This window comes from Aotus nancymaae, unplaced genomic scaffold (genome assembly GCF_030222135.1).
Source record: "Aotus nancymaae isolate 86718 unplaced genomic scaffold, 86718_ANA_hifiasm-v0.15.2.pri h1tg000076l, whole genome shotgun sequence".
In the NCBI taxonomy this organism is placed as follows: Eukaryota; Metazoa; Chordata; class Mammalia; order Primates; family Aotidae; genus Aotus; species Aotus nancymaae.
The window spans coordinates 3,164,570-3,178,327 of NW_026988491.1; the positions used below are offsets into that span (position 1 = coordinate 3,164,570).

Consider the following 13,758-nt stretch of genomic DNA (forward strand, 5'->3'; position numbering starts at 1 on the left):
AAAATTTTTTTTTTTTTTTGAGACAGAGTCTCGCTCTGCCACCCAGGCTGGAGTGCAGTGGCACAATTTCAGCTCACTGCAACCTCCACCTCCCAGGTTCAAGTGATTCTCCCGCCTCAGCCTCCCAAGTAGCTGGGACTACAGGTACATGCCACCTCACCCAGCTAATTTTTTTGCATTTTTAGTAGAGACGGGGTTTCACCATATTGGCCAGGCTGTCCTTGAACTCCTGACCTTGTGATCTGCCCACCTTGGCCTCCCAAAGTGCTAGGATTACAGGCATGAGCCACCGTGCCCAGCCAAATTTTTAAATTTTTTAATATCAAATTTCTCGGCTTGGGCTCTAATTATGTCTCATTGGTCCACACCCACAATCAAAAGCTCGAGATGGCAGCTGTATATGCTTTTGATGAATACAAGTGGTAAGGTAAGTTTTCTAAACGTATAGGTGATCACTACAATTATTTCCAACTCTATTATTCTAATTCCTATTTTAGAGTAAACTTGGGCTATTGGCAAAGGGACTAATTTTGAGATTGTATCAGGCTAGGTGAAACAGAGTTTTGGCAGTCTATAGCTATTAAGATGTTTTTATTTCTAGAGTTTATGGATAATACATGAAATAGGCAATGTCAAACCAATTCCATAAGAGTATAAAGCCCTTTGCAACATTAGTTCAACAACCATCAAGTGTTTTTGAAATGCAAAGGCTTTAAAATTTTAAGATGAACAAAACAGTATTTCCTAACACTTGATGAGCTTATAGGAATGTAGCAGAGGCTAATAATAAACAAACTCACACTCAACTAAGAGATATTCAGTGCTATGCAATGGTGTGTCACTTTTATAGCGAAATAGGCCTAAAAGAGCTCTTTCAGTATATACATAAAATAAAAAGTCACATACTAAGAGAGAATTGTGTCATAATAGTCGGTAGTTTTTTTCTTTCTTAGTAATATATAAAAAAATGAGGCCAGGCATGGTGCTCATACCTGTAATCCCAGCACTTTGGAAGTCAAGGCCAATGGCCCAGGAGCTCAAGGCCAGCCTGGGCAACATGGTGAAACCCTATCTCTATAATAAAATACAAAAATTAGCCAGGTGTAGTGGCGCAGATGTACAGTCCCAGCTAGCTACTCAGGAGGCTAAGGTGGAAGGATCACCTCAGCCTGGGAAGGTTGAGGCTGCAGTGAGCCATGACAATGCCACTGCACTCCGGTCTAGGTGGCAGAGTGAGGGCCTGTCTCAATAATAATAATAATAATAATAATAATAATACAACTTTAAATCCAGAGTTCTTAGAAGTGGTAAAATGTGCCATGGGACCCCAAAAGAGAAAGGTGTTATTAACTCTATTAGGGTAGGTCTGGGAAGGCTTCCCAGAGGAAATGGCACCTGAATAGAAATTGGGAGATATGAGAAACCACAGTGTTTTCTAGGAACTGCAGGACGTTTAAGTTGAGAATATCTGGAGATAAGAAGGAAAGAGAGGCAAGGTCTTCTATACTAAGGCCTGAGAGAAACTTTTCCAGTGAGTGCTCATAAAAAGGAACTTATATACTATGTAGTGTTCATTCCACATCCACACCACTACGCTTGCCCTAAACATAAGAGCAATTAGTACTGCTGTTGCTTTCACTCCTCAGTGAGAAGAATGGCATCACACTGCAGAGGCCTGCCATTAGATGCCAGTTCCTGACTTTCAAAACAACATTAGGAGATGGATATTATAATTTCCCTCTACAGAAACAGACTGAAGTATAGAGAAAAGAAGCAACCTTGCTCAGCCAATGGACTAGCAAATGGCAGTGCTGGAATTAGATTCCAATCTTTTGAGGGGAAAAGCCTGTGTTTTTAACATAACACTTCAGAAGGAAGCCTCCTATGAAAAGAGACTCCCACCTAAAAAAGAATCAGAGGGAATGAGTCCACTAAGGTAGACAATTAGACAAATAAAAGGTGAGCCCCAACTTGACCCTGCAAGAAAGGCTTATACATTTAACAGGCATTTTCCATCAGCACTTCAAAAAATCAGCTTCCCTGGGTCCCCAGGAGGTGGCAGAAACACCAGAACAGGTGATAGCCCACAAATGTAATGGTCTTTAGATTGCAGAATTAACAGGAAGAGAGACAATATACACAAAAGGTCCTCAGCAAGAAGCACCCCTAGCATCTTTAGAGGAACAAATAAAGGTAAACTCAATCTCATTTAGTAATTACATTATTAAATCCATTGTTGGCAGTAATAGCTTGCTACAACATCCAAATTTGCTTAAATGTTTTTAAGACACAATAAACTGAAACTGCTGAAAGATTATCAAAAAAAGAAATAGAATATGGTAAAATGATTGCTTGAGAAGTCATGTAAAAGAAAGTATCAATTTATATTTATTTTATATTTTCATTAATGATTTAAGAGAAATACGGCATATAAAATAATATAAGTAATATCCACAGGAGAAAAGGTTTAGCTGATATCTGATTTGTGTGCATGAGTGAAACTAAAACAGATTCAATTCAGTTAGAAATGTTGGCAACAATAATAAAAAATCAAATGAGTTTCAATGTGGAAAAACAGAAAGTATTTATATGGGCGAAAGGGTATATTAATATAGGTTGGCCCTGCCTTAAAAAAAAAAAAAAAAAAAAAAAAATCTTAAAACTTCCACAAAGACCAAACCACAGGAACACTGTGCAGGTCATGAGAGGTTTGTCTGCTTATAGAAGCATCTGGACCGGAGAGCTTTCTCTTGCATTTAAGGATTACAAAACAAGCTTGTCTGAGTGCAATAGCAGTTACAACTAACTGATCAAAACCAGTTACAGACTTATCCTTCTCCACTCGCACTGCTTCACTTGACTAGCCTTTAAAATACAAAAAAAAAAAAAAAAAATTAAGAAACAAAAATTAACATCAGACGTATATGTAAAGTGACTCAAACTGCACAGCTATGCAACAATGGCAAAATTTAGGAAGTTGCAGGTGGCTAAAATAAACAATGGCTAAAAAAGTAGGCAGGAAATGATGAGAAATTTTGTCAATTACAACCATATGACAAAAAGAGAGGTCATTAAGATGTGGGATGATGCACAGAACAACACTGTGCAAAGCCACAGACTCCATAAATTGTTGATAAGAAAAGTCCACCTGGAATAGATACAGTGGTAAAGGCAATGCTAAAAATAGATGAGATAAATTAAATTGCCTTAAGGGAAGAGAAGAAGATATTGAAGCACTCCAGGCACCAGTAAGAAGCTGCTTTCTCCAGGTTCAGCCTTAGGTCACTCACATAAGATGGGAAAGAACCTGGTACAGGAAACCCTAAGAGTGACAGCAGCTCTGAGCTATTTCTAGCAGTGCAGGGAAGATCTCCTTACATTTATCTAAATAGATTGTTTCAAAGGCGAAATGGTAAGTATGATTCCGCTGATCTTAACACATTCACTCTAATATTCTAAGGCAGCAGCAGAAGCACCTCAGAATAAAGAGGTAATATCTTCATTAACTAAATAAAAATGTTCCATATAAATTCCTTGTGGAGGGGTATAGGGAGGGAACAAGAAAAAACTAGAAAATGGAGAAATAAGATGATTTTTTTTCTTGTTGTCCATTCTGCCCGTACTGCCTGAGCCCAGGCACTCCAAAATGCATTTGCTCTAAGTCATAGTTTATTAACAGCAGGTCCCTGAGGGTGTTCAGCCTGTAGCAAAACCTCAGCTTTGTACAGTCTATAAAATCACATGAAGAGAGGTTTTCTTAACACTTTTTTCCTAAAACATGAAATCTCTAAATTTCAGGAAAATATTTTTTATACATATGAATTACCCAGAGACCAAATGAGTACCATTTGGTTCATCAAACTTTTATGTGGCACATATTGAGCCAAATATAAGACTAGCCAGTATATTTAAAATATCTAATGATGCAAACATTTTCAAAACTAGATAAAATATTGAATGATGCTGCCATAAAAAATTTTAGGTTCATTTTTCCACATGAAAAATTAAAAAACATACCATTTCAGACTAAAAAACAGAGTTCTGCCTGGCATACCCTGTTTAAAATGAATCATTATTAGCTGTCTACTGTTTACCATAAATCTGCCTCATGATGTCCATCACTCCCCAAAGAGAGCAACTGCTATATACATTTAGTCAAATCTTCCCAAGAACTCATTCCCAAAAAATCAATGTTCCTCAAAATGATGCCAATCTGTTTTGGGCCTCAGAACTCCTCCAACCTCCACAGTAGCATTTTCAATCCATTCTTTTGTTTTCCAGAATACCAATCAGTGTAAAGTAGAAGTAAGAACAGGGAGAAAATATGTAAACTGATGTCGGTCTTGTTTCTTTCTTCTTTTAATTCAACACAATCTGTTAATGCTCCTCTGAAAAATCTGAGACACAGCCTACAATTAGATATACATTTCCTTTATGAAATATAAGAATGTTAAATGTCTTCTCTTATTTGAGTATTTCTAGAAGGCATATTGGTCCAACTGAAGAATCAGTTTCCTACTAGAAGTGTTGTGGTTAAGAATTACAGAATTTCAGACCTACAGAAAAACTATAAGGGCTTTTAAATAATCCTAAAATCCAGAGAAGTTGATCCATTTACTCATGGTCATACAGTTAGTTAATAAAAAATTTAAGAATATAATATAGGTCCACAAAATTCTAGGTGAGTGGCCCTTCTACCATACTATTCTGCCTCATTAACATCAGTTGTTGGCAGTGATTCTTGATCTTTCTTGGTCTAAAATATCAAATCTTAGCAAATTTGATAGCCTATCAATTCTCTGTGCCTGAGCCTAAAGGCTTGGAAGGCTAGAATGTTCTACTTCAAATTAATGTTATACCAAGTACTTTTATCATATTTACCTCTCATGGGAGATTTCATGGCGGCTTCCACCATCCCCACCAGAAGCTGGAGACTCTTGGGGTCTTGAGCCAGTCCAGATGCAAAGGCTGCCAGGGCATCGGCATGACGTCCAAGGTACTGGAGGGCAACACCCTGTCGGAAGTATGCCTAGAAATAAAGCATATATGATGCATGTTTTGCCAGTTCTCCAACAAGGCTGATGGTGATTCTTTACTAAAACAACAGGTCGGCAGAACTAAGATTGAGATGTATGTACTTGATTTAAAAACATAGTGAAAGTTCATGATAAAATGAACTAACTTATAATATCATAAGCATACTTTTATCAGGCAACTTCTATTTAAAATTTTCATCTTTTCCCTTCTAAGACATCAATTTTATCATATTCTTTGGTATTTATTCACACATTGCTTTTATTGTTTTTGAACTATTTTAAAAATATTTCTTATCCCACCTTTAATGCCATAAGCTCTTCTGAATAGGGAATCGAAGATTTCTTTATATTTCACCTAAGTATCTGGTATAGTGCAAAAATAAATGAGATAAATTCCACTTATTTTCTGTTTCCCCCCTTAAATAAAAAGGAACAAATCAGTGTGTGATTACTATCAAGATAATTTTAATAATGAGTAACACAACATGGCTACGTACTTTTAATGTATTGTTTCAAACATAATATTTAAAAGCAATTACCTATATATGTGTGCTTTGCTTAGAAACCAAAAAAGATTATTATCCTTTATATTCTTTAATTGGATTATTTTAAAAACTAGTATTATCTGTGATTCCTCTTTCCAACTAACTGCAGAAACAGCCAGAGAATTAATAATATATTTTAAAATTTAAATTTTAGAATAGTTTTAAGAAACTGACATTTGTTTTCTTCTCCTTTTTTCTTTCTTTAATAGACAGAGGGTCTCATTCTTTAACCCAGGCTTGAATGTAGTGGAGCAATCCTAGCTCAATGCAGCCTTGAACTCCAGGGTTCAAGCAATCCTCCCACTTCAGCCTCCCAAAGTGCTGAAATTACAGGTGTGAGCCACTGCACCCAGCCTGCAGTTTGTTTTCAAGTATACAGAATAAACCAAGCAGGTGGAGAAAAGTGTTATACTTGTATGCAACCAGAAAAATTAGGTGTATACCTAATTAAATATACATAAAAGTAACATAATTAACATATTCATTGTTTATATGACAACATCTGCTTCTAAAATACTTGGCCTCCTATTCAACTGAAATACTTTTACAATACTGTTTCTAATACGAACTTAATTTTTTATCAGTCCAATATACTTAGAAATTGTCACAAATTATATTCATGGGATCTAAATGAAATTTAAAACTCTTAAAACTACCACTCAATAAAACATACATAATTTAAAACTTTTATATTACACATGACTATATATAGTGAGAAAGCACCTTTCATGTTTATAAAATAATTTTATTTATTTTTATAATGACTCTTTGAGGTAATTTAAGATAGGCCACACCATTCAGTGTTTCTATTAAAAAACAATCCATAAACAGAATGAATACTCAAATTATTATGGACTATGCAGGCTTCTATTAGTTTAAAGTATCAGCAGCTGTTAAAACTCAGACCCCAGTAAGATAATAAGCTTGTAAATGCACTTTCATTACTAATTCATAGGATCACTTCCTTTCACTGGACTCAGCCACTGTTTAAATCTTTAATGTGTTTACAAACATTTTCATTACCTTTTTCATTTCACATTTTAGGTGGTTTCTATATTCCAAGAGGCAACAGTATATTCCAACTAAAAATAACTATAGTTTACATAAGTATAGAAATGCTATGTTAAAACTAAGCTAAAAATATACATATTTATTTATGTTTTTATATATAAATACGCCAAATAACTGTAAACTTATTAAGAGACACAAAAAATGTCTTAGTTACTGATTTCACATGTTATAAGAAACAAAAATCTTAAGTTAGTATCATCAAATTTTGATAGCTTCTTACATATTTAAAGCAAACATTTATCATTCATTACTTAAGAAGGCAACTGATTTTCCTGTGTGCCAAGTAAAACCACTGAAATATAGGATTTACCTCCCACTAGGGAGGTAGGTAAAGTTCAGTGTTAAATGCAAACTTTGGTCTCATATTCACACAGGAGCTCAAGGAGAATGTGCATGTTTTGTTTTCTTAGAACACTTACAAATTAGATAAGAAAAATTAAGACTGGACCATGCCTCCCACAATCTTGGTTTCTTTTCTTCAGGAAAAGATTTTAAAAAGAGAGATCAAAGGTCATCTTGGTCTTCCCTTATGCCCTTCTAGAGTCCCTAATCCAACTTTGTAAGATTTTACCTGTTAGAAGCTTAGGGTTGTATCCCTGTAAAGGTAGCATAATGAGTATAGCTCTGAAAACCCCCTGCTCAAACTCACAGAGTAGGGCTTTCCCAACATTTATCCAAGCAATATTCACTGCATGTACAAATGGCTGTTGAAGATGCTGGAGAGGATGTGGAGAAATAGAAACGCTTTTACACTGTTGGTGGGAGTATAAATTAGTTCAGTCATTGCGGAAGACAGTGTGGCGATTCCTCAAGGATCTAGAACCAGAAATACCATTTGACCCAGCAATCCCATTACTGGGTATATACCCAAAGAATTATAAATCATTCTACTATAAAGAAACATGCACGCGTATGTTTATTGTGACACTGTTCACAACAGCAAAGACTTGGGACCAACCCAAATGGTAGACTGGATAAAGAAAATGTGGCACATATACACCATGGAATACTATGCAGCCATAAAAAAGGATGAGTTCAGGACCTTTGCAGGGACATGGATGAAGCTGGAAACCATCATTCTCAGCAAACTGACACAGGAACGAATACCAAATACTGCACGTTCTCACTCATAAGTAGGAGTTGAACAATGAGAACACATGGACACAGGGAGGGGAACATCACACACTGGGGCCTGTTAGGGGGTTTGGGACTAGGGGAGGGATAGCATTAGGAGAAATACTTAATGTAGATGACAGGTTGATGGGTGCAGGAAACCACCATGACACATGTATGCCTATGTAACAAACCCGCACGTTCTGCACACGTATCCCAAAACTTAAAGTATAATAAAAAACAAAAAACACAAATGGCTGTTGAATAAAAATGAGTTGTTTATCCTTTTGTGAAAGATATGTCACTATGGAGTTCAAGTTGATGATAAAACCTAGATTGTGAGTTATTGTAATAGAATAAAGAGAATCCAGTACAGTACTTGGCAGAGAGTTAAGTACTCAATAAAATTAGCTATGTTCATTATTAGTTAATGGGGAAACAATCTTAATAAGAACACATAATTACAGACTAACAGAATACAAGGGAGTCCAATAAATATTTTATCATTCAATATGATATTACTCAATTTCTATCACTGTCTCATTCATTCTTTCCCTTGTTCCAGAAAAGACTATGAGCAATCAATAAACTATATAATTGAGAATTCTCATTGCTGTAAGGCTCCCAGACAAAATCTAAGCCACCTGACTAAAAGAAATTGGTATTGCCAAGTTCTGAGACAGATAACAGCTACCCACAGGATCCTCTGCCAGCCTCGCCAAAGCAAAGGTCAGGATGTGTCGAGATTCACAGCTGTTTATCACAGCTTCAAGAAAACTGATGTGACCTGCCATAGCCTATCTGCTTCTCCTTTTATGGGTTCCAGCTACTAACATTTATTGCCACAGGTTTCACAGAAAGCCACTTCATCTGGGAAAGGTACAAATTTTATCACTTAGGACTGAGTAGAGGCAGTACATGTGCAGCATACCAAAGTTGGGATCTCTAGGGCAACGTTGAATACTTGGTGCCCAATCAACATCAGATCATATACACATTTACTTCATGAACCCACCACACATACACCACATGCCGGTCATTGGTCTGGCAGCAGATGGAGAAGAAAAGGCAACATGGACTAACCCTTGAGAACACTATACCCTGAGTACAATGGTTTTAAGCTGAAGCTTTAGCCAAGAGAAACATATAGGAAGCTAGTTAATACACTGGACTAAAGTGGGATGCCTAGATTTTCAAATGTTCCATTCATTTACTTTCTTGCTGTTCACCACAAATACACCACAGTAATTATTCCATGCATACTACTAGGTGATTTCACAAATCGTATAAAGATAACTGGATTACAAGAGTGAATTTCCATTACTTCTTTCCCTCAATTGACATTCCCTGAAAATCGACAGTGCCAGGCATTGTGACACAGAATACAATTAAAAACAAAACAAGAGCATCCTCAAGGTGCTCACAGTTGAGAGGGAAAGAATATAAAAGCTTTAAGTGTCTTAACTGCTAGCTGCAGTAAGTGCTAACTAAAAGTAACTAATGCTGCAATATTTCAAAGGTAACAAAATTGTAATTAATGATCAAAGTATTTATGCCCTATTGTTAAAATTTAGTATTACTAGCATTTGATTTTTGTTAAGTGGCATTTCTCTCACCCCAAAGGGTTAAAGTAAAAACACTGAAAGGCTAAATAAGTGAAACAGTAAACAATTCACTCTGGAAGCAAGGAAGATCCTTTAAGTCTTTACTTTCAACACATCATTCCTGGTTCAGAATTCCAAAATGTCACTGAACCCAACAATAACCTAATACCTTATTCTCCATTGGCCTAAATGAGTAACAAAGTAAACTACTATGCTCACAGGTACATGTGTATAATTATAACAATATATATAACAAATACATGTAACACGTAATGATATATACAATAGTGTATACTCATATGTACAATGCATAACCTAGTACTTATTTCAAGCATTTGCAGATAATTTGCCTTTGATTTTACCGGTATTTTGAAATATTATACTTTCAAATTCTTTTTTTTTTTTTTGAGACAGAGTCTTGCTCTGTCATGCAGGCTGGAGTGCAGTGGCATGATCTCAACTCACTGCAACCTCCACCTCCTGGGTTCAAGTGATTCTCCTGCCTCAGCCTCCTGAGTAGCTTTACCACTCCCAGCTATTTTTATATTTTTAGTGGAAATAGGGTTTCACCATGTTGGCCAAGCTGGTCTCATACTCCTGACCTCAAATTATCCACTCACCTCAGCCTCCCAAAGTGCTGGATTACAGGTGGGAGCTACTACGCCTGGCCTACTTTAATACTCTTAGTCTGTATTTCACATTTGGAATTTGAACTTTTAAAATCCGAAGAATAATTATTTCTAACTATAACATAGTGTTATATCTTCTAGTAAATATATGTTTTCCACATAATCACCATCTTTGTTCAACTATACTTGTAAATCATATGATTTTCTACTAAAATTTCCCTTATTTTAAAGATGAGTAGAAAGGGGAAAATAGAAATGCTGATGCTAGTTTTTAAAAAGCAGCACCACTGATTTATAATTTAACACAACTGGGTTAAAAGCAAAACTGATATCAAAACTAATGTATACAAAACAACTTTGTTCAACTGTGATGGAAAAAGATAAAGTTAGAGAATATGTAAAACTTGGTTTTGAAAGAAAAGATGATTTTTGAAAACTTTATATTTTTAATTTTTGTGGGTACACAATAGATGTATATATTTATGGGATACATACATTTAATACAGGCAAACAATGCACAATAATCACATCAGAGTAAATGGGGTGTCCATCACCTCAAGCATTTATCCTTTCTCTGTGTTGCAAACAAACCAATTATACTTTTATTTTTAAATGTACAACAAATTATTGTAGACTATAGTTATCCTTCTGTGCTATCAATGCTAGATCTTATTCATTCTATGTAACTATATTTTTGTACTCATTAACCATCCCACCTTATTTGCCCCCTGCACATACTACCCTTTCCCAGGCTCTGGTAACCATCATTCTACTCTATCTCCAAAAGTACAATTGTTTTAATATTTTTAGCTCCCACAAGAGAAGATGCAAAGTTTATCTTTCTATGCCTATCTTATTTCACTTAACATAATAACCTCCAGTTCCATCCATGTCATTGCAAATAACAGAATCTCATTCTTTTTATTATTGAAAAGGTGTATATGTACCACCTTTTCTTTATCCATTCCTCTGTTCATGGAAACAGGTTGCTTCCAAATCTTGGCTATTGTGAATAGTGCCGCAATAAACATGGGAGTGTAGATATCTCTTTGACATACTGATTTTCCTTATATACCTAGCAGAAGAATTGCTGGAACATACAGGAACTCTATTTTTAGTTTTTTGAGGAACCCACAAACTGTATTCCATAATGGTTATACTAATTTCATTTCCACCAACAGTGTATAAGGATTCCCTTTTCTCCACATCCTCACCAGCATTTGTTACTGCTTGTCTTTTGGATAAAAGCCATTTTAACTGTGGTGAGATGATATCTCATTGGAATTTTGAGTTGCATTTCTCTGATGATCAATGATGCTGAGCACCTTTTCATATACTTGTTTCTCATGTGTATGTCTTTTTTTTTTTTTGAAATGGAGTCTCACACTGTCACCCAGGCTGGAGTACAGTGGCTCAATCTTGGGTCACCACAACTTCCATCTCCCAGGTTCAAGCGATTCTCCTGCCTCAGCCTTCCAAGTAGCTTGAGAAATGCCTATTCATATCATTTGCCCATTTAAAAAATCAGATTATCAATTTTCTTTCCCATAGAGTTGTTTGAGCTCCTTACATATTCTGGTTATTAATCCCTTGTCAGAAACAGAGTTTGCAAATATCTTCTTTCATTCTGTGAGTTGTTTCTTCACTTTGTGAATTGTTCCTTTGCTGTGCAGAAGCATTATAATTTCATGTGATATCATTTGTCTATTTTTGCTTTGGTTGCCTGTGCTTGCAGGCACAAGAAATTTTGTCCAGGCAAATGTTCTGAAGAGCTTCCCCAATGTTTTATTTTAATAGTATGAGGTCTTATATTTAAGTCTTTAATCAATTTTGATTTGATTTTTTATATGGCGAAAGGAAACTAGTTTCATTCTTCTGTATATCCAGTTTTCCCAGCACCATTTATTGAATAAACTGTCATTTCCCCAATGTATGTTCTTCGCACTTTTGTTGAAAATGAGTTCACTAGAGACAAAGAATTTGTTTTTCTGAGTTCTCTACTCTGTTCTATTGGTCTATGTGTCTGTTTTTATGCCAGTTTCATGCTGTTGTCGTTAGAATAACTCTGTAGTGTAATTAAAAGTCAGGTAATGTGATTCCTCCAGTTTTGTTCTTTTTGTTCAGGATAGCTGTGGCTATTCTGGGTCTTTTGTGAAGAATGTCACTGGAATTTTGATGTGGACTGCACTGAATTTCTAGATTGCTTCAGGTGGTATGGACATTTTAATAACATTTTTCTAATCCGTGCACATGGACTATCTTTCCATTTTTTGTATCCTCTTCAGTTTCTTGCATCAATGCTTTATAGTTTTCATTGTAGAGATTTTTCACTTATTTGCTTAATTCCTAGGTATTTTATTTATAGCTATTATAAATGAGATTACATTTTTTATTTTTTTTTCAAATTGCTGTTGGCAAATAGAAAAGTTACTGATTTTAGTATGTTGGCTTTGTATCCTTCTACTTTACTGAATTTGTTTATAAGTTCTAATAGTTTTTGGAAGAGTCTTTAGGTTTTTCCAAACATCAGATCGTATCTGCAAACAAGGCCAATTTGCTTTCTTCCTTTCCAGTTTGGATGCCCTTTCTCTCTCTTCTCCTATTGTTCTAGTGAGGGCTTTGAGTACTACCATGAATAACAGTGGTGCAGTGGGCATCTTGTCATGTTCCAGGTGTCATAGAAAAGGCTTTCAGTTTTCCCCAATTCAGTATGATACTTGATGTGGGTCTGTTGTATACTTTTATTGTGTTGAGGTATATTCCTTCTATATCCAATTTTTGAGGGTTTTTTATCATGAAGCGATGGTGAACTTTATCAAATGCTTTTTCAGCATCAACTAAAAATGTTCATATGGTTTTTCACCTTCACTCTGTTGATTCAATGTATCACATTGATTAATTTGTCTGTTAAACCATCCTTGCATCTCTGAGATAAATTCCACTCAGTCATAATGAATGATCTTTTTAACCTGTTGTTGAATTCAGTTTGTTAGTATTCTGTCGAGGATTTTTGCATCAATGTTTATCAGGGATACTGTCCTGTACTTTTCTTTTTTTGATATGTCTTTTTATAACTTTTAAGTTCTGGGGTACATATACAGATTTGCTACATAGGTAAATGTGTGTCATGGGGTTTGTTGTGCAGATTATTTCATCACCCAGGTATTAAGCCTAGTACCCATTAGTTATTTTTCCTGATCATCTCCCTCCTCCCACTCTCCACCCTCCAATAGGTCCCAGTGTGTGTTGTTCCCCTCTATGTGTCCCTGTGTTCTCATCATTTAGCTCCCACTTATAAGTGAGAACATGCAGCATTTGGTTTCCTGTTCCTGTGTTAGTGTGCTAACAATAATGGCCTCCAGTTCCATTCATGTGCCTGCAAGGACATTATCTCTTCCTTTTTATGGCTGCATAGTGTTCCACAATATAAATACACTACATTTTCTTTATCCAATCGATCACTGATGGACATTTAGGCTGATTCCATGTGTTTGCTATTGTGAATAGTGCTGCAGTGAACATATGGGTGCATGTGTCTTTATAACACAATGATTTATATTCCTTCAGGTATATACCCAGTAGTGGGATTGCTGGGTCAAATGGTATTTATGTCTTTAGGTCTTTGAGGAATCACCACTCTTTCTTCCACAATGATTAAACTAATTTAACTCCCAATAGTGTATAAGCACTCCTTTTTCTCCACAACCTTGCAAGCATCTGTTATTTTTTTATTTTTAATAATAGCCATTCTGACTGGTGT

At 35.7% G+C, this 13,758-nt stretch overlaps 1 protein-coding gene across 3 annotated transcripts in view; it reads right to left on the bottom strand.

Moving 5' to 3' along the window:
• The window catches only part of TTC28 (tetratricopeptide repeat domain 28), a 655,746-nt gene that overhangs the window by 314,071 nt on the left and 327,917 nt on the right, over positions 1-13,758 (bottom strand). For all 3 annotated transcript variants that reach the window (XM_021666147.2, XM_021666146.2, XM_012464921.2), the window contains exon 2: positions 4,882-5,029. In XM_021666147.2, the coding sequence (XP_021521822.2) occupies positions 4,882-5,029 (148 nt within the window). The remainder of the gene's footprint in view (positions 1-4,881; positions 5,030-13,758) is intronic.